We start from the raw sequence: 18,034 nt of genomic DNA, 5'->3' as shown, positions 1-18,034 counted from the left end.
CACTATAATACAAAGATGTGCAAACTTAATATTTCATCATTGTTGAACAATGCATTACTGTGGTAACAGCATATTTTCACTAAAAGGCATACAAAAGTATTGTGGATTCAGTTAACTCCCTCAGTCTTTGAGCATTTAGCTTGAAATTTGGCACAAGTTACCGCTATAGTACAAAGATGTGCAAACTTAATCTATAGTCATCGTTGAACAATGTGTTGTCATGATAACAGCATATTTTGATTGAAAATCATACAAAAATACTGTGGATTCAGTTAACTCCCCCAGTCTTTGAGCATTTTGGCTTGAAATTTGGCACATGTGACCGCTATAGTACATAGATGTGCAAGCTTATTTTTTCATCATTGTTGAACAATGCATTGCTATGGTAACAGCATATTTTGAATGAAAATACAAAAATTTTGGTTCAGCTAACTCAGGTTTTTGAGCATTTGGCTTCAAATCTGGCACATGTGACCTCTATATTACCTAGATGTGCAAGATTTATCTTTTGTCATTGTTGAAAAATGTTGCCATCATGGTCGCGATCGCGATCATGCAATAATGTGAATTCAGCTAACTCCTCAGCTTTTGAACATTTGACTTGAAATTTGGCACATGTGACGGCTATGATTTATAGTTGTGCAAACTTCATTTTCTGTTAAATGTCAAACATTGTGTTGCCATGGTAACCGCATTTTTAATGAAAATCATAGAAATTGTTGATTTACTTATCTTGCTCCCTCAGGTTTTGAGCATTTGATTTGAGATATGGCACATGTGACTATCAGTGAGCAAAATATACATTGGCCTGGTAACTATTTTTTCTTCAATAAAAAGCATACAAAGTAATTGCTGGTTGAGCTGATCCCAGTTTTAGGTTGGGATATTAATCACATTGAGTGATAGTTCTAGTTTATGCCTCCGCCTGAAGGGTGCCGGACACATTATTCTTTAACTGCATCGTCAGATTTTCTGAATACAGTGTACATGTCAGGTATTTGTACCGATGTGATGTAAAATGCAAATGGACACCATGCCACCACCCCCTCCCCCCCCCCCCCCCCCCCCCCCCCCCCCCCCGGAAGCTCTTATATCTGCTCCCCACCTCCCAAGTTTGCAATGTTCTCAAGAGTCTGGAAGAATGCGCAAAAGGTGAACTTGCCATATTCAGGTGAGCATGAGGCCCTGGATCTTGGAATTGAGGTGGAAATACCTGGGGCACACTTTTAGTGAATTTTGTTAATTTTTGCGTGTGCACACACATGCAAGCACAAATAAATCTCTTGAAAATTTGTCCGTCCGTGCGTTGTGCGTTGTGCGTAAACTTTTTACATTTGCATCTTCTTCTTGAGAACCCCAGAACAGATTTTCACCAAACTTGGCAGGTAGCATCCCTAGGGGGATAGGACCTCAATTTATTCAAGTGGGCACCATACCCCACCTGGTGGGCCCCAGAGGGGCCCACACTCCCCAAAATCCAGGAATCTTAAAAAATCTTCTTCTCTAGAACCAGAAGTGATAGAGCTAAGTTAATACTATGAGTAAGTACATTAATGACTGTAGTTTCAAATTTGTTCGTAGCAGAATCAGGGGTGCCCCCCTTGGGTCCCAGGGGAGGGGGTTTTGAGGGGCCCTAATGGGGCCCAAATTGTACATTTTCTCTTGAAAATGCCATAATGAATTTTCACCAAACTTGGCAGGTAGTGTCCCTCAAGGGAAAGAATCTCATTCCCATCAAATGGGCACCATGCCCCACCTGGGGGGCTCCCAGGGGGGCTAAATTGGGACCTAAATTGTGAATTTTCATCTGTTTCTTGATAACCTTATGATGAATTTTCACCGAACTTGGAAGGTAGCATCCCTAGGGGGATAGAATCTCAATTCCATCAAATGGGCACCATGCCCCACCTGAGGGGAGGGGGGGGGGGCAGGGAATCTTTAAAGATTTTCTTTAGAACCAAAAGTGATTTGAGCTAAGTTAACTATGAGTTTACATTGATGACTGTAGTTTCAAGTTTGTTCATGGCAGAATCAGGGGTGCCCCCCTTGGGACCCAGGGGAAGAGGGTTTGGAAGGGAAAATGCCGTAATGAATTTTCACCAAACTTGGCAGGTAGCATCCCTCAGGGAAGAAGAATCTCATTCCCATCGAATGGGCACCATGCTCCACCTGGGGGCCCCAGTTGGCCTAAATTGGGACCTAAATTGTGAATTTTCATCTTTTTCTTGATATCCCCATGGTGAATTTTCACCAAACTTGGCAGGTAGCATCCCTAGGGGAATAGAATCTCAATTTCATCAAATGGGCACCATCCCCCCCCCCCCCACCCTCCACTAAGGAATCTTTAAAGATTTTCTCCAGAACCAGAAGTGATTGAGCTAAGTTAATACAATGAGTCAGTATATTGATGACTGTTGTTTCAAGTTTGTTCATTTCAGAATCAGGGGTGTCCTCCTCCCCCCCCCCCCCCCCCCCCACCTTGGGACCCAAGAAAGTGGGGTGGGATGGGTCCAAATGGTGATGTAAATTGTGCATGTTCATAATCCTTGAAAACCCCTTAATAGATATTCACCAAACTTGACAGGTAGCACGCCAGCTCTCAAAGCTACCCTCCACCACAAGTTTCCTATCTTCTCAAGTAAGAGTCTGCAAGAATGCATGGAAGGTGAACTTGGGATACTCGGGAGAGCGAGACCCCCGTGTCTCTTGTTTTTTGTTTGGTTTTTTGCCTGGTGTTGATTTCATTGGCTGTATTTGCCCAGTGTCGAACCCATGGGCTGTGTGACGTATGGGCCTGTTTTACTTGATGTTGAACTCGTGGGCCTTGTTCACATAGTGTTTAAGTCATGGGCTTTATGACTTGTGGGCTGTAGTGGATTCTATGAATAGTGTGTGTCGGTCTTATGACGTGCACCCAAATAATCGATGCCCTCATGCTGTCACTTCCCCTTCATGCTCCATGTAAGCGTAGAGATTTTATAAGTTTGATCTCAATTAATGCCCTTTTTTGGGCCAAAAGAAGGAATCATCTCAAACTATTCTGTCCGACTACATAAAAGTGATGTACCTCATTTCTATCTTTGATTGAATTCAAAGTGGAAATGTGCAATTTCGTCTCTGAACCTACAAGCTTCTCATCCTGTGTATTTAGAGAACTAGAGATACTTGCTATGCACATTTTTTTCACTCTTTAAATTTAAAATACCACTTCTTTCCTCTTCCATCAGTAGGACTCATAACACAGTCATGCTTTTCATGTTCTTCCTTTCTATTTGTGATAGGAATGTTTATGGTGAAGATCCAGATGTTTTCAAAAGCTGATGAGCCTGTAGTCTTTTCATCTAGACCGGTAAGACATTCATCTTCCTGTTATACAGCAGGGTCGTCTTTTTAGCTCACTTGAGCCTAAGGCTCAAGTGAGCTATTGCGATCACTCTCTATCCGGTGTCCGTTTTGCATTTAAACTTTTAACATTTTCATCTATTTTTTGAAAACCCCATAATGGATTTTCATCAAACTTTGCAGATAGCATCCCTGGGGTTAGGATCTCAAGTTGTTCAACTGGGCACCATGCCCCACCTGAGGGCCCCCGGGAGCATCAAACCCCTGAATATTAAGGAATCTTTAAAATCTTCCTCTCTATAGGTCTAGAACAGATAAAGCTGAGTATATACTATGAGTTAGCTCACTGATGACTTGTTTCAAATTTGTTCATGGCAAATCCAGCCTGGGTGCCCACCTAGGTGCCCATTGGAGGGGGTGGGAGGTGTCCAAATTGGGGCCTAAATTGTACATTTTCTTATTCTTTAAAACTCTGTGATGGATTTTCCCGAAATTGCCAGGTAGCATTCCTTTGGGAACAGGGTCTCAAGTTTTTCAAATTGGACACCATGCCCCGCCTAAAGGGCCCCCAAGGGGGAGGCCCAAACCTCCCAAATTGAGGAATATGTAAAAAGTTTTATCCTCTTGAACCAGAAGCGATAGAGCTATTAAGTTAGTTACTATGATTTAGTAAATTGATGACTGTAGTTTCAAGTTTGCTCAACATGTATCCAGGAGTCCCCTCCCGCCCCCTCCCCTCCCCCTCCCCCACTTTGAGCCCAGGGTCAGGAGGGGGAGGGGTCAAAATTGGGGCCTTAATTGTGCATTTTCATCTTCTCCTTCAAAACAACATGATGGATTTTTACCAAACTTGGCAAGTAGCATCCCAAGGGGGATAGGATCACAATTTGCTTGAATGGGCACCATGCTCCCCCTGGAGGGCCCCAGGGAGCCCCAACCCCCCCCCCCCTTTCAATTTAGGAATCTTTGCAAATCTGCTTCTCTAGAACAAGAAGTGATAGAGCTAAATTACTACTATGAGTAAGTACATTGATGACTTTAATTTCAAGTTTTTTCATGGTGGATCCCCGGGTGCCCCCATGGAATCCTTGATACAAGGACCCCAGAACTCCCCAATTTAAAAAAGAAAAAGAATGTTGAAAACCAGAAACACATTAGTGAGTGCACTTTTAAGGAAATTCATAGTAGCTCTAGGGGTTGGGTAGGGAATCGAAAGGGGGCAGTTTTTATGTTTAAGGGAAGGGGAAATATTTTATCAAATTATTGAACAAACGGTAGATCTCCGTAGGTTATGATACAAATATACCCCATGAAATGTGCAGCGCTAATGTAGCCCTACTTTCGTATCCAAGTGTCACAAATTCACCGTAACAAAATGCATCAAAATCACAGGAAATACTTCATTGCTTATATTCAATCACTCATGTGAATTAAAACCTTATTGATTATGGGCAAGTACTGATATCGACGTCAACTTCCATGTTGTCATGTGTTTCGGTGTATGCTGCTGCCTACACAATCTGAAACTGTAGTTAGCTATCTTATTTTTGTGTGTGTATGAGATATTGCATGTTGTCACTCAAAACAACTCAGTCTTCGTGAGGTTTAGCGGTGTCTACTGCCTACACAATCTGAAGCTGAAGTTTGTAATCTAATTGTACGCAAATAATGAGTTATCAAAAAGAGACATTTAACTTCAGTCTCAGTTAGGCAACATGACACATGTCGATATCAACATTTCTCAATAAACGATTTGGATTAAATTTGCATTTTATTTCGTGAGTTTACGCAAGAACTCACAGTGAGAGCTTACTCAATGGGCATGCAGTCATATTGCTTCTTTGCCCGTTACACGAGGGAATAAGTTCCCTCCGTGCAGTCGAAAATCCAGTCTAATTCTTCTTTTGTACCGGGCATCATCATACCACTTTATCAAATTCTGGATAATTACATATTGTTGCTCAGTTAGAGCTGAATTTTGTTTCTGAAGAGGACTATTATCTAACTAGTGATTATCAAGGTTTTCCACATCGCAGTTGCGGGATGGAAATTCCACCTGCCCCACATCATACAGCTAAGTCTGTCGTGAACATCACTAGTTCAAGCGCCTCACAGCATACAGCTAAGTCTGTCATGGTTACAATTAGAACAGTCGCCGCGCATCATGAACCTAAGTGTTGGCCGGCTCAGCCAAAGAAAGAAGGGGACAGGAGACCTCCCCAAAAACCTGGTAAACCGGGCTTGAGTAAGAAAGCCCCCCCCCCTAAAGAAAAGACAGAAGCGAATGTGCTTTCCCGCCTTTCGAAGCTTGAAGCCACGTTTGAGAAAGTAATGGAAGTGCTACCGTCCCAGCCTATTCAATCGAGTTCTCCATACGATCGTATCCAACGACAACAATTACGTGCCGGCCATGTTGATATGGCTTGTACTGCAGACCACGGTGGTGTGCCGTTTGGGGATATGGATGCGTGTGCAATTGACGACCGTACGCAGGCACACGGTACGCTGCAGGACCACAGCAGCAGCAGCTACAGCGGGGATGAATGCGATTTCCCTGCGGTGGCAGCGGGTTATGCACCAGCAGAGCACACGGGGCGACCAGTGCAAGTACCATCTCTAGCTGCGAAGTTTGCTGTTTCCTCCTCTGTGGGTGAACCAATCAATGACGAACTGGCAAATTCTACCAATTATCTCATCTCCCTTTGTCTAGAGGAAAAATCAATGGAAGATTCAGCCGCAAATTACCCAGCCCCAAGCAACTGCCCCAACTTGGTAGTCCCCAGAGTAAATCCTGTGATTTGGGATAATGTGACCCATACTACACGCAGCAGGGACGTTAAACTGCACAGGGTACAGAAATCTCTCACCCGCGGGCTATGTGCATTCCTACAAACTCTTCCTACTGACTGCAATGCGCAACGGGATGCACTGGCATTACTCTGTAATGCCAATTACGAAATTAACTGTCTGAGAAAGGAATTTATGAGACCCAACATGAACGCTGCATATGCACATTTGTGCAAACCTACAACGCCCACGACCATGCTTCTCTTCGGTGACGACCTGGGACAAAGTGTAAAAGATCTCAAAGAGGAGAATAGGGCTGCCTTTAGTGTGGTTTAAGGGCAGGCTAAGAGATCAATGCATCATCCGTACCACCCATACAAGTGCACAGCCAGTGGTGGCTTCAGTCAGAAACAATATCGGAGCGCGGGCTGGCTCGCAGCTAGGGATACATCCAAGCCTTTTTTAGGCCAACAGCGGGGAAACAGCTTAGCCCCGCACACGCAGACTCGCCCAGCTCCAGCACACAACCAGGGACAGAGCTACTCAGTCCCAGCCAAGCCAAATACTGTGTCACGGAGAAAGTAGCTGCACTACCCAAAGAGGTAAGTTGCAGCCCTAGCTCTTGTGGAAATCGACAATCTACTCACACTGCACTGTCAGATTTTGACAATGAACACCTAGATGTTCCATTAGACCTGCCCGTTGGGGGTCGACTGAGGCATTTTAGCAAACAGTGGAATCCTATTACCACTAATCCTGTCATACTTGATGCAATTAGCGGTTACAAACTTGAATTTCAAGTGGCGAAAACCCCACCTTGCAGAGGTAAACTGCCTTACCACTACAGAGTGGGTAATGCTGAGGAGAGCAAGATTGAAATTGAAATTCAAAAATTGGCCGAGAAAGGCATAATCGAAGAATGCCAACATGTGGTAGGAGAATTTGTGTCCAATATTTTTACATGCACAAAGAAAAATGGGGACATACGCCTGATTTTAGATTTATCAGACCTAAATGACAGTCTGAATGTACAGCATTTCAAAATGGATAACATGCATACAGCTACCACCCTAATTTCCCCTGGTTGTTACCTTGCATCAGTCAACCTTCGAGATGCTTACTACTCAGTCCCTATTCACCCCACACATCAAAAGTATTTGAGATTTGTCTGTCAGGGGAAATGTTGGCAATTTAGGGTACTCCCCAATGGCCTTAGTGCAGCGTCTAGACTTTTCACCAAACTTATGAAGCCAGTGTTCACAGAACTGAGACAGGCAGGCCACTTGGTCATGGAGTATTTAGATGACACTCTCATAATTCAACCACAAAACTGCTCTCCGATCTTGGTTTTGTTATTCATTCAGAGAAATCTATCCTAGAGCCTCAGCAACAGCTCCAATTCTTGGGGTTTACTTTGGATTCGGAAAACGTGACCATAACGCTCCCTCATAAGAAATGTCAAAATATCAGGGCAGTATGTGTGGAATTACTAGGGAAACAATCCTACTATGCGGCAGGTGGCGCAGGTCATTGGGAAACTGATTGCTACTTTCCCTGCAATTCACTATGGCCCCCCTCGTCTATCGTAACCTAGAAAGAGACAAAATTCTTGCACTGAAATCAAGCAAAGGGCATTTTGATAGACCTATGAATTTGTCTGAAAAGTATACTATTTTAACATGTAAACAAAGGCTAATTACACATATTGTGTACGTCTGAGTTCGAATCCGTTATTGGATTTTCAAAAATATTATTCATTTTCATGAAAAAATGCCAAAACCCAAGTCTACCGGGAACGCCCCTAAAAAAATCTGGCTCAGCGGCGGGTGATTGACAGATGTGTGTATACGTCACAACCAGAATATACGAGCCAGCTCGGCTTCGAAGGAGCTCGCATATCTGCATTGCACTGCGTGTTAAAAAAATATGTATGAGCGATAATTTTGCCCTCTTTTGAAAGCAGGATTATGAAGTATATGAAATTGTAAATAAGGGAAAAAGCCCATTTTAAGGAATTTGAACATTACTTACACATACGATGTCTTTTGATTTGGGCCCATATTTTACCCAGTTTATCTTATTTATAGTCAACGTTGTTTTATTCTTCCCGAACCTGTTAGTGCGAAAATGTGTTGCACATGTAGACGTCAATACAGGCGTTTTATTTCTCTGCTCTAATACTCGGGCATTTGTTAACACGGGCATTGTCTTGCGTACACAATAGTTCGATCAATATACGACTGACTAGCGCAACTGCCGTTGTTGGATTCACTAACGTGCTAGCGTCTGCATTCGGTACTGAATTTGTAGCTTTGAAAATTTGAGAAAACGCTGCTTCTTGACAATGGATCTGGGGCTTGAGTCGGATTTGGTGGTCTGAACCCGAATCTGAGATGGAGGAATCAGATGACGACAGTGGAGACGAGCCAGCGGCCCTATTTGTTTGAGCCGCTTGCAGAGGTGGAGCCCCATGCCAGGCTGAGGCCGAGCCGGTGGACGCACCTCCGGGCGGGCTCGGGGAAGATGCTGAAGCTCGTGCCGCTGATCTTGACGGCGACGCACCTGCGCCTGCTGCTGCAGGAGCAGTTGAGAGTGGGAAATAAACTGGTAAATTAAAGTTAACTTGTACTTCTCATTACCAGTCATAGTTTCAAATATATTATGCTCATTTGTTCATCTATAGTCTAACGTTTGTTACATATCTTTTGAAAGTTTGAAATTATGTTTTGAAAAAGGACAACATAGGGCCTAAGTATTATTTTGTACATTATAGTATAAAGTGAGATATTATTCAGAACAGAAGTGAAATAGAAGCTTCGGAAGTGGGCTGCTGGTGACACAAAGAAGACCAGTAGCCTAGGCCTATTACTAGTAGAGGTCTACCAGGTACTTGTGATAGACCTACGCTATAGCTGTAATTTCTTCCTAAGTAACTTTTATGATAATCTTCTCGTAAAAGTATGAAGTAGAGTCTCCAAATCACTAGATCATGTATAGATATTGCCACTAAAGCAGAAAATACACAGCATTGGAGTGACAAAGCTCTATATTTTATGATAGTGCCAATAACTGCTATTTACTGCATAGAGATTATGGCAATCATTCACTCTAGTGGGATATGTTTGGTTGCTAATTTAGCCTTAGCTCTTGGGTAAACTTGAAGGGAATAAACCCTCAACTGAAATAAGCCAGGCAACCAAAAATAATACATTCCACTAAAGTGGATGATTACCACAAACTCTATACAGTACATGTACATATAGCAGCTGAGCATTGCCATGGGGTGGCAAGCCATCGTTCACAAACAATATAGGGTGTTTTTATGGGAGACGCCTCTGGTATATATAGTGATAGACTTATTTTGTAGAAATTTTGTGTGTATAACTCAACATCTTGCGGAGGTCATCTCAACCTCTGGATGGCAGCCCAGCAAAGTTAGATATGTACATGTATGCTGCATGTATGTACATGCTTACATGGCTATTTCATGTATTAATTTGTGCAGACAATTCACTGTTGCAGAAGTATCTACATATAAACAACCCCTTTTAGCATCACTTTATATTCATGCTTTGTATTTTGATAATACAGGTGTTCATGCAGTGGTGGGTGTATCCCAATGCAGTCAGTGAGGGAGTCCATATGCTGCAAAGAATTCCTGTACTCGTGAATAAGATGAATGACAACACTGACGGTGAGGAGGACCTGAATTGCATCATGGAGCACCCAGGATTCCAGCCAGTACAGTGTATGTCTAGACAAGTGGGTACTGGAGACAGCGTATTTTCAGTATTGTACAGCAGTATGAGGGTCACCTCCGGAGGGATGTAACTGAGAATGAGTGAGTACCTATACTAGTGCAAATGTGCTACTACATGCATGCTATTGAACGTTAGAAGTTTATCAGATTTGTGAGAGTGTTTTACACTATAACAAAGTTATGTATCATCAGTAAAAAAAAAATATATATATTTACATGTCCCCAAATTGGAAGTTGTTGTAAACAACAATGAACACTTTTAGTTACATTTTTCATAGCAAATAACTGCTGATAAGTAAGAGTATAATTCATAAATCATGTTATTAGGTTGTACAGTGGAACTTCATTTAGTTGAAAAAAAAATAACAAAGCGTTAATATCTAAAAATTTTGCAGGTCCCAGCCCTGTATATGAAAATTTTTGTTTTTGTACCATAATATAACAAAGTAATTTTCATGGTTCCATGGTCCTCCTTAGGACCTGATTTTTTTTTTTTTTTTTTTTTTTTTTGGGGGGGGGGATTTGCTCTGTCTGTAGCTATGTTATAGCCTCAAGCCTTTTTGGTAATTACATGTACAATGCTATGACATCAAATCCTGTGATGTAGAAATGTTTAGAGAATAACGTATTCATGAACGAATCAAAAGGGGGAAAAACAATTCTATGCTTATGCATTCAAGTATTGAGATAATATATTAACATGCTTGCTAACCCCCTTGTCTTTCTTGTATTTCCTATTTTCTGTGCAGGCAATCAAGGCACATTGCATACAGCCGGCTGGCTCAGTGGTGTTGGGGTTTTCTGGGCAGGAGGGTTCGTGTTCGCCTTCCTTCATGTGACGTCACAACCATCCGCAACTCTTATCCATCCGAGGTGTACAGGGGATTCGAGGACATATAAAATTTGTTTCTTGGATCTTCAAGTGTGACATTTGAGGGACTGGGATTGGGATTATTTTCTTGTATGTTGCATTGTATTACCCATGGCTGTACACTTGTGAGTAGAATCCAAAAAGTCAAGTTCAGAAACCATTTCTACAAGACTCTGGATTATTGTCATGTATTCTGTTTTACTTAGTATCTTACTATCTATTTTTAAAACAAACTATTGAGTTTGAGAGTATTGCAGAGATACAAATTTTAATGTGTTCAAATATAGTGCCGCATTTGTTGTCCCCGCCGAACGAGTTCGAGCAGGGGACTATGAAACGGGCTCCGTACGTGTGTGTGCCCGTGTGTCCGTGTGTGCGTCCGTGCGTCCGTGTGTCCGTGTGTGCGTCCGTGTGTGATCAAAATCTTCAATTTGCTACTTCTCTGTCATTTATGAGCCAATTTTGATTCTGTTTGCTTTGTATGATAGCACTACATGGGAGCTTTGAACCTTCTACACAGAATGTCAGTTCTGACCTTTGACCTTGACCTTTGACCTATATTTTACATTTTGCTACAAAATGCTACTCCTTTGCCATTTCTAACCCGATTTCGATTCCGTTTGCTTTATGTGATGGCACTACGTGAGGGCTTCAAAACTTGTACACAGAATTTTGACCTTTGACTTCTTTGACCTTTGACCTTGATTTTTTACCTATATTGTACATTTTGCTACAAAATGCTACTCCTTCGCCATTTCTAACCCGATTTTGATTCTGTTTGCTTTATGTGATGGCACTAGGTGAGGGCTTCAAAACTTCACAGAATTTTGACCTTTGACTTCTTTGACCTTGATTTTTGACCTATATTGTACTTTGGCTACAATATGCTACTCCTTTGCCATTTCTAACCCGATTTCGATTCCGTTTGCTTTATGTGATGGCACTAGGTGAGGGCTTCAAAACTTCTAGACAGAAGTTTGACCTTTGACTTCTTTGACCTTTGACCGTGATTTTTGACCTATATTGTACTTTGATTACAAAATGCTACTCCTTCGCCATTTCTAACCCGATTTCGATTCCGTTTGCTTTATGTGATGCCACTAGCTTTATGTGATGCCACTAGGTGAGGGCTTCAAAACTTCTACACAGAATTTTGACCTTTGACTTCTTTGACCTTTCACCTTGATTTTTTACCTATATTGTACATTGGCTACAAAATGCTACTCCGCCATTTCTAACCCGATTTCGATTCTGTTTGCTTATGTGATGGCACTAGGTGAGGGCTTCAAAACTTCTACACAGAATTTTGACCTTTGACCTTGATTGTCGACCTGGGGGGCATTTCATCAACGAGTTCGTCGGAGTTTTCACCGACGAATTTGCTATCAGCCAATCAGACGCAAGGATTTATACTGACAACTGTCAAAAGCTAATGAAATCCTTGGTCTGATTGGCTGATAGCAAATTTGTCGGTGAAAACTCCGACGAACTCGTTGATGAAACGCCCCCCTGTATTGTACATTTTGCTACAAAATGCTACTTCCGGCGGGGACATATATTACGCACCGCGTAATTTCTACTTTTCCTTGTTTCTTTTCTTGTAGCTTTGATTTACATCCCCTACGTGTGGATATTATACATAGTAATTATCTTGTCCTAATCTGTTGTAATCATAATTCAATACTAGTATGTTTATGCTACTCAAGCAGAGCATATAGACTTAACGTGCATAAATTGTAAATACAGAAGGGAAATGCCTCATGAGAGTGATAGGTCATGAAGCTGTAAATCATATTTTTGCCACTAATGTAGCTTGTTTCTATTCATATCCATTTCCTATTTTCCTATGACATTTTGAAGTGGGGAAATGACAAGTTTTGTGTTCTCATGAAATGCTTGTACAGTAAACCTCGCTTAAGTCGACATCGCAATAGTCGACAACTCGCTTAAGTCGACACGATAAAAAAGTCCCGATTTTTGCCTTTGTTATTCCTTGAAAATTTCTTCGTCTTAGTCGACATTTATAAGTCGACAACTCGCGTAAGTCGACCTGATTTTTGAGTGCCAACTGAGCTATAATACGTGTTAATTCCCACGCCTAAGTCGACATAATTTTTTTCGCTCAAAATCTTATCGCCATTCTCTGAAAAATAATTGTTTTCCCGCTCTGATTCGCAGCATTTCTACTCGGTAATTCGCTAGTGTACGGCGCGGTAGCGTTCGCGCCATCCGTCCATTGTTTTGTACGTCGGAATAGCAAGGGCATACACTCATTTACATTGGAGAATTACATGTAGTACCCAAAGCAGTTCACTTTCCCCCTTTTCTCCTTGTCGTTATTCTCAAAACGCACAAATTTTGTACACCTATAGGTCCTAGTAGAGAATCATTATGAGAACATGAAATAGGTGTTTCCGTTTATCCGAATATTCTAACGTTAATTATTCCGAAGCGGTATTAGAAACCTGGGCCCGTTTTTAGAAAATTAATTAAAATGCAACTACATGTAATTAAATGCAACTAAAAATCAAATGCAGGTGTATCAAATCACGAGCAATTTTGCACATAAACGTAAGTGCGTTGCTGAAAAGGTTTGCGTTTGAATATGAAACTAGAAAAGAGTTGTCATACGAACCTGAAACTCATTTGCGCTTAAAAAGTCAAATGAAGTCCATCAAATCACGCGCAACGCTGTATTCAAACGCAAGAGCATTGCAGACGAGATGACTTGCGGTTTTCGTAAGAAACTAGAAACTGCGTTTAGAAGCATCTCTGAACATCTACGGAGGTGCGTTATTGTTGAAAAGTCTTGCATTATTTTTTATTTCGTACGAATAATTGAAATTGAACGCAACTCTGAAAATCAAATGCAATTGCAAGTCCCTCGTATCACACGGAACGCTAAAAAGACTTGCATTTGATAACCATACGAAACTAGAAAATTGTAGGGAACTTTTTTTAAAAAACTCAATTGCGTTTAAACGCAATTCTAAAAATCAAATGGAGTCCATCAAATAACGCGCAACGCTGTATTCAAATGCAAGAGCGTTGCAGAGAAGGCTTGCTGTTTTCGTAAGAAACTAGAAACTGCGTTTAAAAGCATCTCTAAACATCTACGAAAGTGCGTTATTATTGAAAAGACGCATTATTTATCATTTTGCACACAAAATTAAAAATTATACGCAACCCCGAAAATCAAATGCAAGTTCATCAAATCGCACAGAACGCTGAAAAGACCTGCGTTTGATAATCATCCGAAACTAGAAAACTGTAAAAAAAACTTAAACTCAATTGCGTTTAAATGCAATTCTAAAAATCAAATGCTAGTCCATCAAATCACAAGCAACTCTGTATTTAAAACGCAAGAGCATCGCAGAAAAGACTTACGATTTTATACAAAACTAGAAACAGCGTTTAAATGCATAAAAATCTATACGGAAGTGTGTTATTGTTGAAAAGACTTGCATTATATTTTATTTCGTAACGGAACTTTCGCCGTGACCGAACTTAGTCTGCACTTGCAGGGGAAAGACATCGCAACATTTACACGTTTCAAACTACCGAAACTCATGCTGCTTCACGAAATGTCAATGAAAAAATAGTAGCAAATTATTGTTACAGTTCGCTATGCCGAAGGTTTAAATCTCAGTCCAAATTTAAATTAGTCCGACGATGGAAAGAGATTTGTTTTTATGAAAGTTAGTTATTCGAAAGATGTCGTTTTCCGAGTAACAAACTTTTCTTCTTTTTATTTCAGACTGGCCCGCGCCGTACAGAGCGGTGGTATTGTTGCGAATCGGAGCGCGAGAACAATTCATTTTCAGAGTATGGCAATAGAAATTTAAGCAAAACAAATATGGCGACTTAGGGAAGGAAAATCACACATCCTATTTCAACTCAGTCGGCACTGAAAACTTGTCTCGACAGAATCATACAAATTCACACGCACATCTTCGCAGCGACGCACTTGAATTTAAATCACAAAGTTGCATGCAATTTGGGGAATATGCGTTTGATATTTCAAATCAAATTTAAAACGTACAGTGTCTAGAAACGGGCCCAGGTTTCCGATCCCGCTCTCTCAAAATCTCTCAAGAGATTTGGGAATTGCGCGTTGTCGTTACTAATCCGCGCGAGATTTATGTATGAACTAAAACATAATTGTTGCTAATGTCAGGTATGTTTTGGCAGCAAAAGGAGTAAGATTTGGGTAGCGATCCGCATCGTTATCTTACTCTGTATAGGGGAAATTAGTTTTCATTTATAAGTCGACAAAATGTCGACTTACGCGTAAGGCGACTTTCGCGTAAGTCGACATGTTTTTCTCAGTCCCGATTATGTCGACTTACGCGAGGTTGACTGTACGTTGTACTTTTTTTTTTTCCAGTGTCGGTATGTTCCCTGCTCTTTCAAAATGAGGTGAAAGTTGCTGACCATGAAAATGTAGATTTGTGGAGCATTATCTATTCTCAATTAGTTGAGCATTATTTATAGTTATGTAATGGCTTTCTCACATGTTACACATCTAGATATGATCAAACAATAAATGCAAGTGATGCAGTGCAGTGACAAGTATTCTTGAGTGACAGATCTTTTTTTTTTTTTTTACATAGCAACCCATCTCCTTCCCTTGAAATGTTTCTTGCCCTGATTCATTTGACACCCACTTATTTCTGTGGTGCCGAGTACAGATGCAAATAGTACAGAGAGATTTCAAAGTGATTCTAAACATGAGGATGTAATATCATTTACAGAATCATTTTACAATCTTTCTCAGCTCTCTGTATCTGTACTCTAAGCAACAAAAACATGCGGTTGTCAGATGTAACAGACACAAATTTCATTAATTACACCCCTTAATTATGGAAATACCCAAATAGCAATTTTCTTACTAATTCAGAACACACACAACACACATTCACACGCACTTTGACACACACTCACACACACACACACCCTCACACACACATATACACATACAACTTGTGTAAAATTTGGCTAAAATTATCAAGAGAACACCTTCCATGTAATGCTGTGTAGTACTTCTACATTTATTCATCTCACAATGGATGAAGTAAGCTTGAATTCTTCTATGAGATGATTCAAAGGTATCAACATTCAACCAACATACATGTAGAAATGTTTAAATTATTGTCCCCGCCGAATGAGTTCGAGCAGGGGACTATGAAACGGGCTCCGTACGTGTGTGTGCCCGTGTGTCCGTGTGTGCGTCCGTGTGTCCGTGTGTGCGTCCGTGTGTGATCAAAATCTTCAATTTGCTACTTCTCTGTCATTTATGAGCCAATTTTGATTCTGTTTGCTTTGTATGATAGCACTACATGGGAGCTTTGAAACTTCTACACAGAATTTCAGTTGTGACCTTTGACCTTGACCTTTGACCTATATTGTACATTTTGCTACAAAATGCTACTCCTTCGCCATTTCTAACCCGATTTCGATTCTGTTTGCTTTATATGTGATGGCACTAGTGGAGGGCTTCAAAACTTCTACGCAGAATTTTGACCTTTGACTTCTTTGACCTTTGACCTTGATTTTTTGACCTGTATTGTACATTTTGCTACAAAATGCTACTCCTTCGCCATTTCTAACCCGATTTCAATTTCGTTTGCTTTAGGTGATGGCACTAGGTGAGGGCTTCAAAACTGCTACACAGAATTTTGACCTTTGACCTTGATTTTTGACGTATATTGTACATTGGCTACAAAATGCTACTCCTTCGCCATTTCTAACCCGATTTCGATTTCGTTTGCTTTATGTGATGGCACTAGTTGAGGGCTTCAAAACTTCTACACAGAATTTTGACCTTTGACTTTGACCTTTGACCTTGATTTTTTGACCTGTATTGTACATTTTGCTACAAAATGCTACTCCTTCGCCATTTCTAACCCGATTTCGATTCTGTTTGCTTTATGTGATGGCACTAGGTGAGGGCTTCAAAACTTCTACACAGAATTTTGACCTTTGACTTCTTTGACCTTTGACCTTGATTTTTGACCTATATAGTACAATGGCTACAAAATGCCACTCCGCCATTTCTAACCCGATTTCGATTCCGTTTGCTTTATGTGATGGCACTAGGTGAGGGCTTCAAAACTTCTACACGGAATTTTGACCTTTGACTTCTTTGACCTCTGACCTTGATTTTTAACCTGTATTGTACATTTTGCTACAAAATGCTACTTCCGGTGGGGACATATATTACACACTGCGTAATTTCTACTTTTCCTTGTATTGGATGGCTATGAATGGGATACCAGGGAATATTGCACGAGTTAGGGCCAATATTGCACGAATCAAAGATGAGTGCAATATTGGCTCTAACTCGTGCAATATTCCCTGGTATTCCATGAATCAAGGCCATCCAATATGATTATTATCATGGCCATCCAATATGATTATTATCTATACAATCAAGTAGAGCAAGCACAAACTGCACAAAATTACCCGGCTTCTACTCGTCTTTGAAGTTGACTCGGCAGTCACATCCCAGCGCTGAAAAGGGGAAGCCCCTAAAACTGCGTATCAGGCAAGATGTTTGCGCGTTTGTGAATTGTAACAAAATGACGCGCACTAGTAGCAAGCGTTTGCGCATTCAGCAAGCGCTCGCGCAATAAACGAGACAGAATTGAATATGGTGTGATCTTGAACGGCAAGTAACAACGATAGCCTATGGGGAATTAATACGTTGGCCTATGCGTTTCGTTCAATATGCTCTGATATTTAACGGTAAAAATTGATCGGACTACAATACGCGTTTTTAATGCGCCGCTAAAACGTCCTATATAGATAATAATTTATGATACTGGATACAAATACCGTTTTAGTGAGGAACATTTAACCAAATGTTCAAATATGAGTTTTTGAATGGCTAGAATATCAACAGAAATTAGAGCAAACGTTTTACATTTAGTTTTCTACCCAGATATAATGAGATAGTTCATAAAACAAGGTAATACTAATTTTTATAGTCCCTCAATACTTGTTATAACAGGGTTCCACTGTACGAGCTGAATCGTACTTCAAAATCTAAAACATGGATGAAACTAAAAAGCTACCTTTTACAGTTGCTAATACAACGAGTGTTGTGTATTTCTGTTTCTGATCTGTGACGTTTGACCTCATAAACACACAGACTCATTACATCGACACCTTACCAAGTAAATATCTACCAGGTTAAAAGTTCATATTTCAAACAGTTCTCAACATATCACAACAGTGTATTTTCAGGCACATATATAATATTGACCTGGTAA

At 40.8% G+C, this 18,034-nt stretch overlaps 1 protein-coding gene across 1 annotated transcript in view; it reads left to right on the top strand.

Moving 5' to 3' along the window:
* The first annotated feature begins 2,820 nt into the window (after positions 1–2,820).
* LOC139709964 (uncharacterized) overlaps positions 2,821–18,034 on the top strand; it is an 80,370-nt gene continuing 65,156 nt past the window's right edge. Inside the window, exon 1 of the mRNA XM_071621913.1 lies at positions 2,821–3,349. Coding sequence (XP_071478014.1) covers positions 3,284–3,349 — 66 coding nt within the window. The 5' untranslated portion in view covers positions 2,821–3,283. The remainder of the gene's footprint in view (positions 3,350–18,034) is intronic.

The sequence above is a fragment of the Diadema antillarum genome, unplaced genomic scaffold (genome assembly GCF_040938485.1).
Source record: "Diadema antillarum isolate AM-2024a unplaced genomic scaffold, OU_Dant_1.0 seq00001483_RagTag, whole genome shotgun sequence".
Classification (NCBI taxonomy): Eukaryota; Metazoa; Echinodermata; class Echinoidea; order Diadematoida; family Diadematidae; genus Diadema; species Diadema antillarum.
This window is presented reverse-complemented; position numbering and strand designations above follow the sequence as displayed.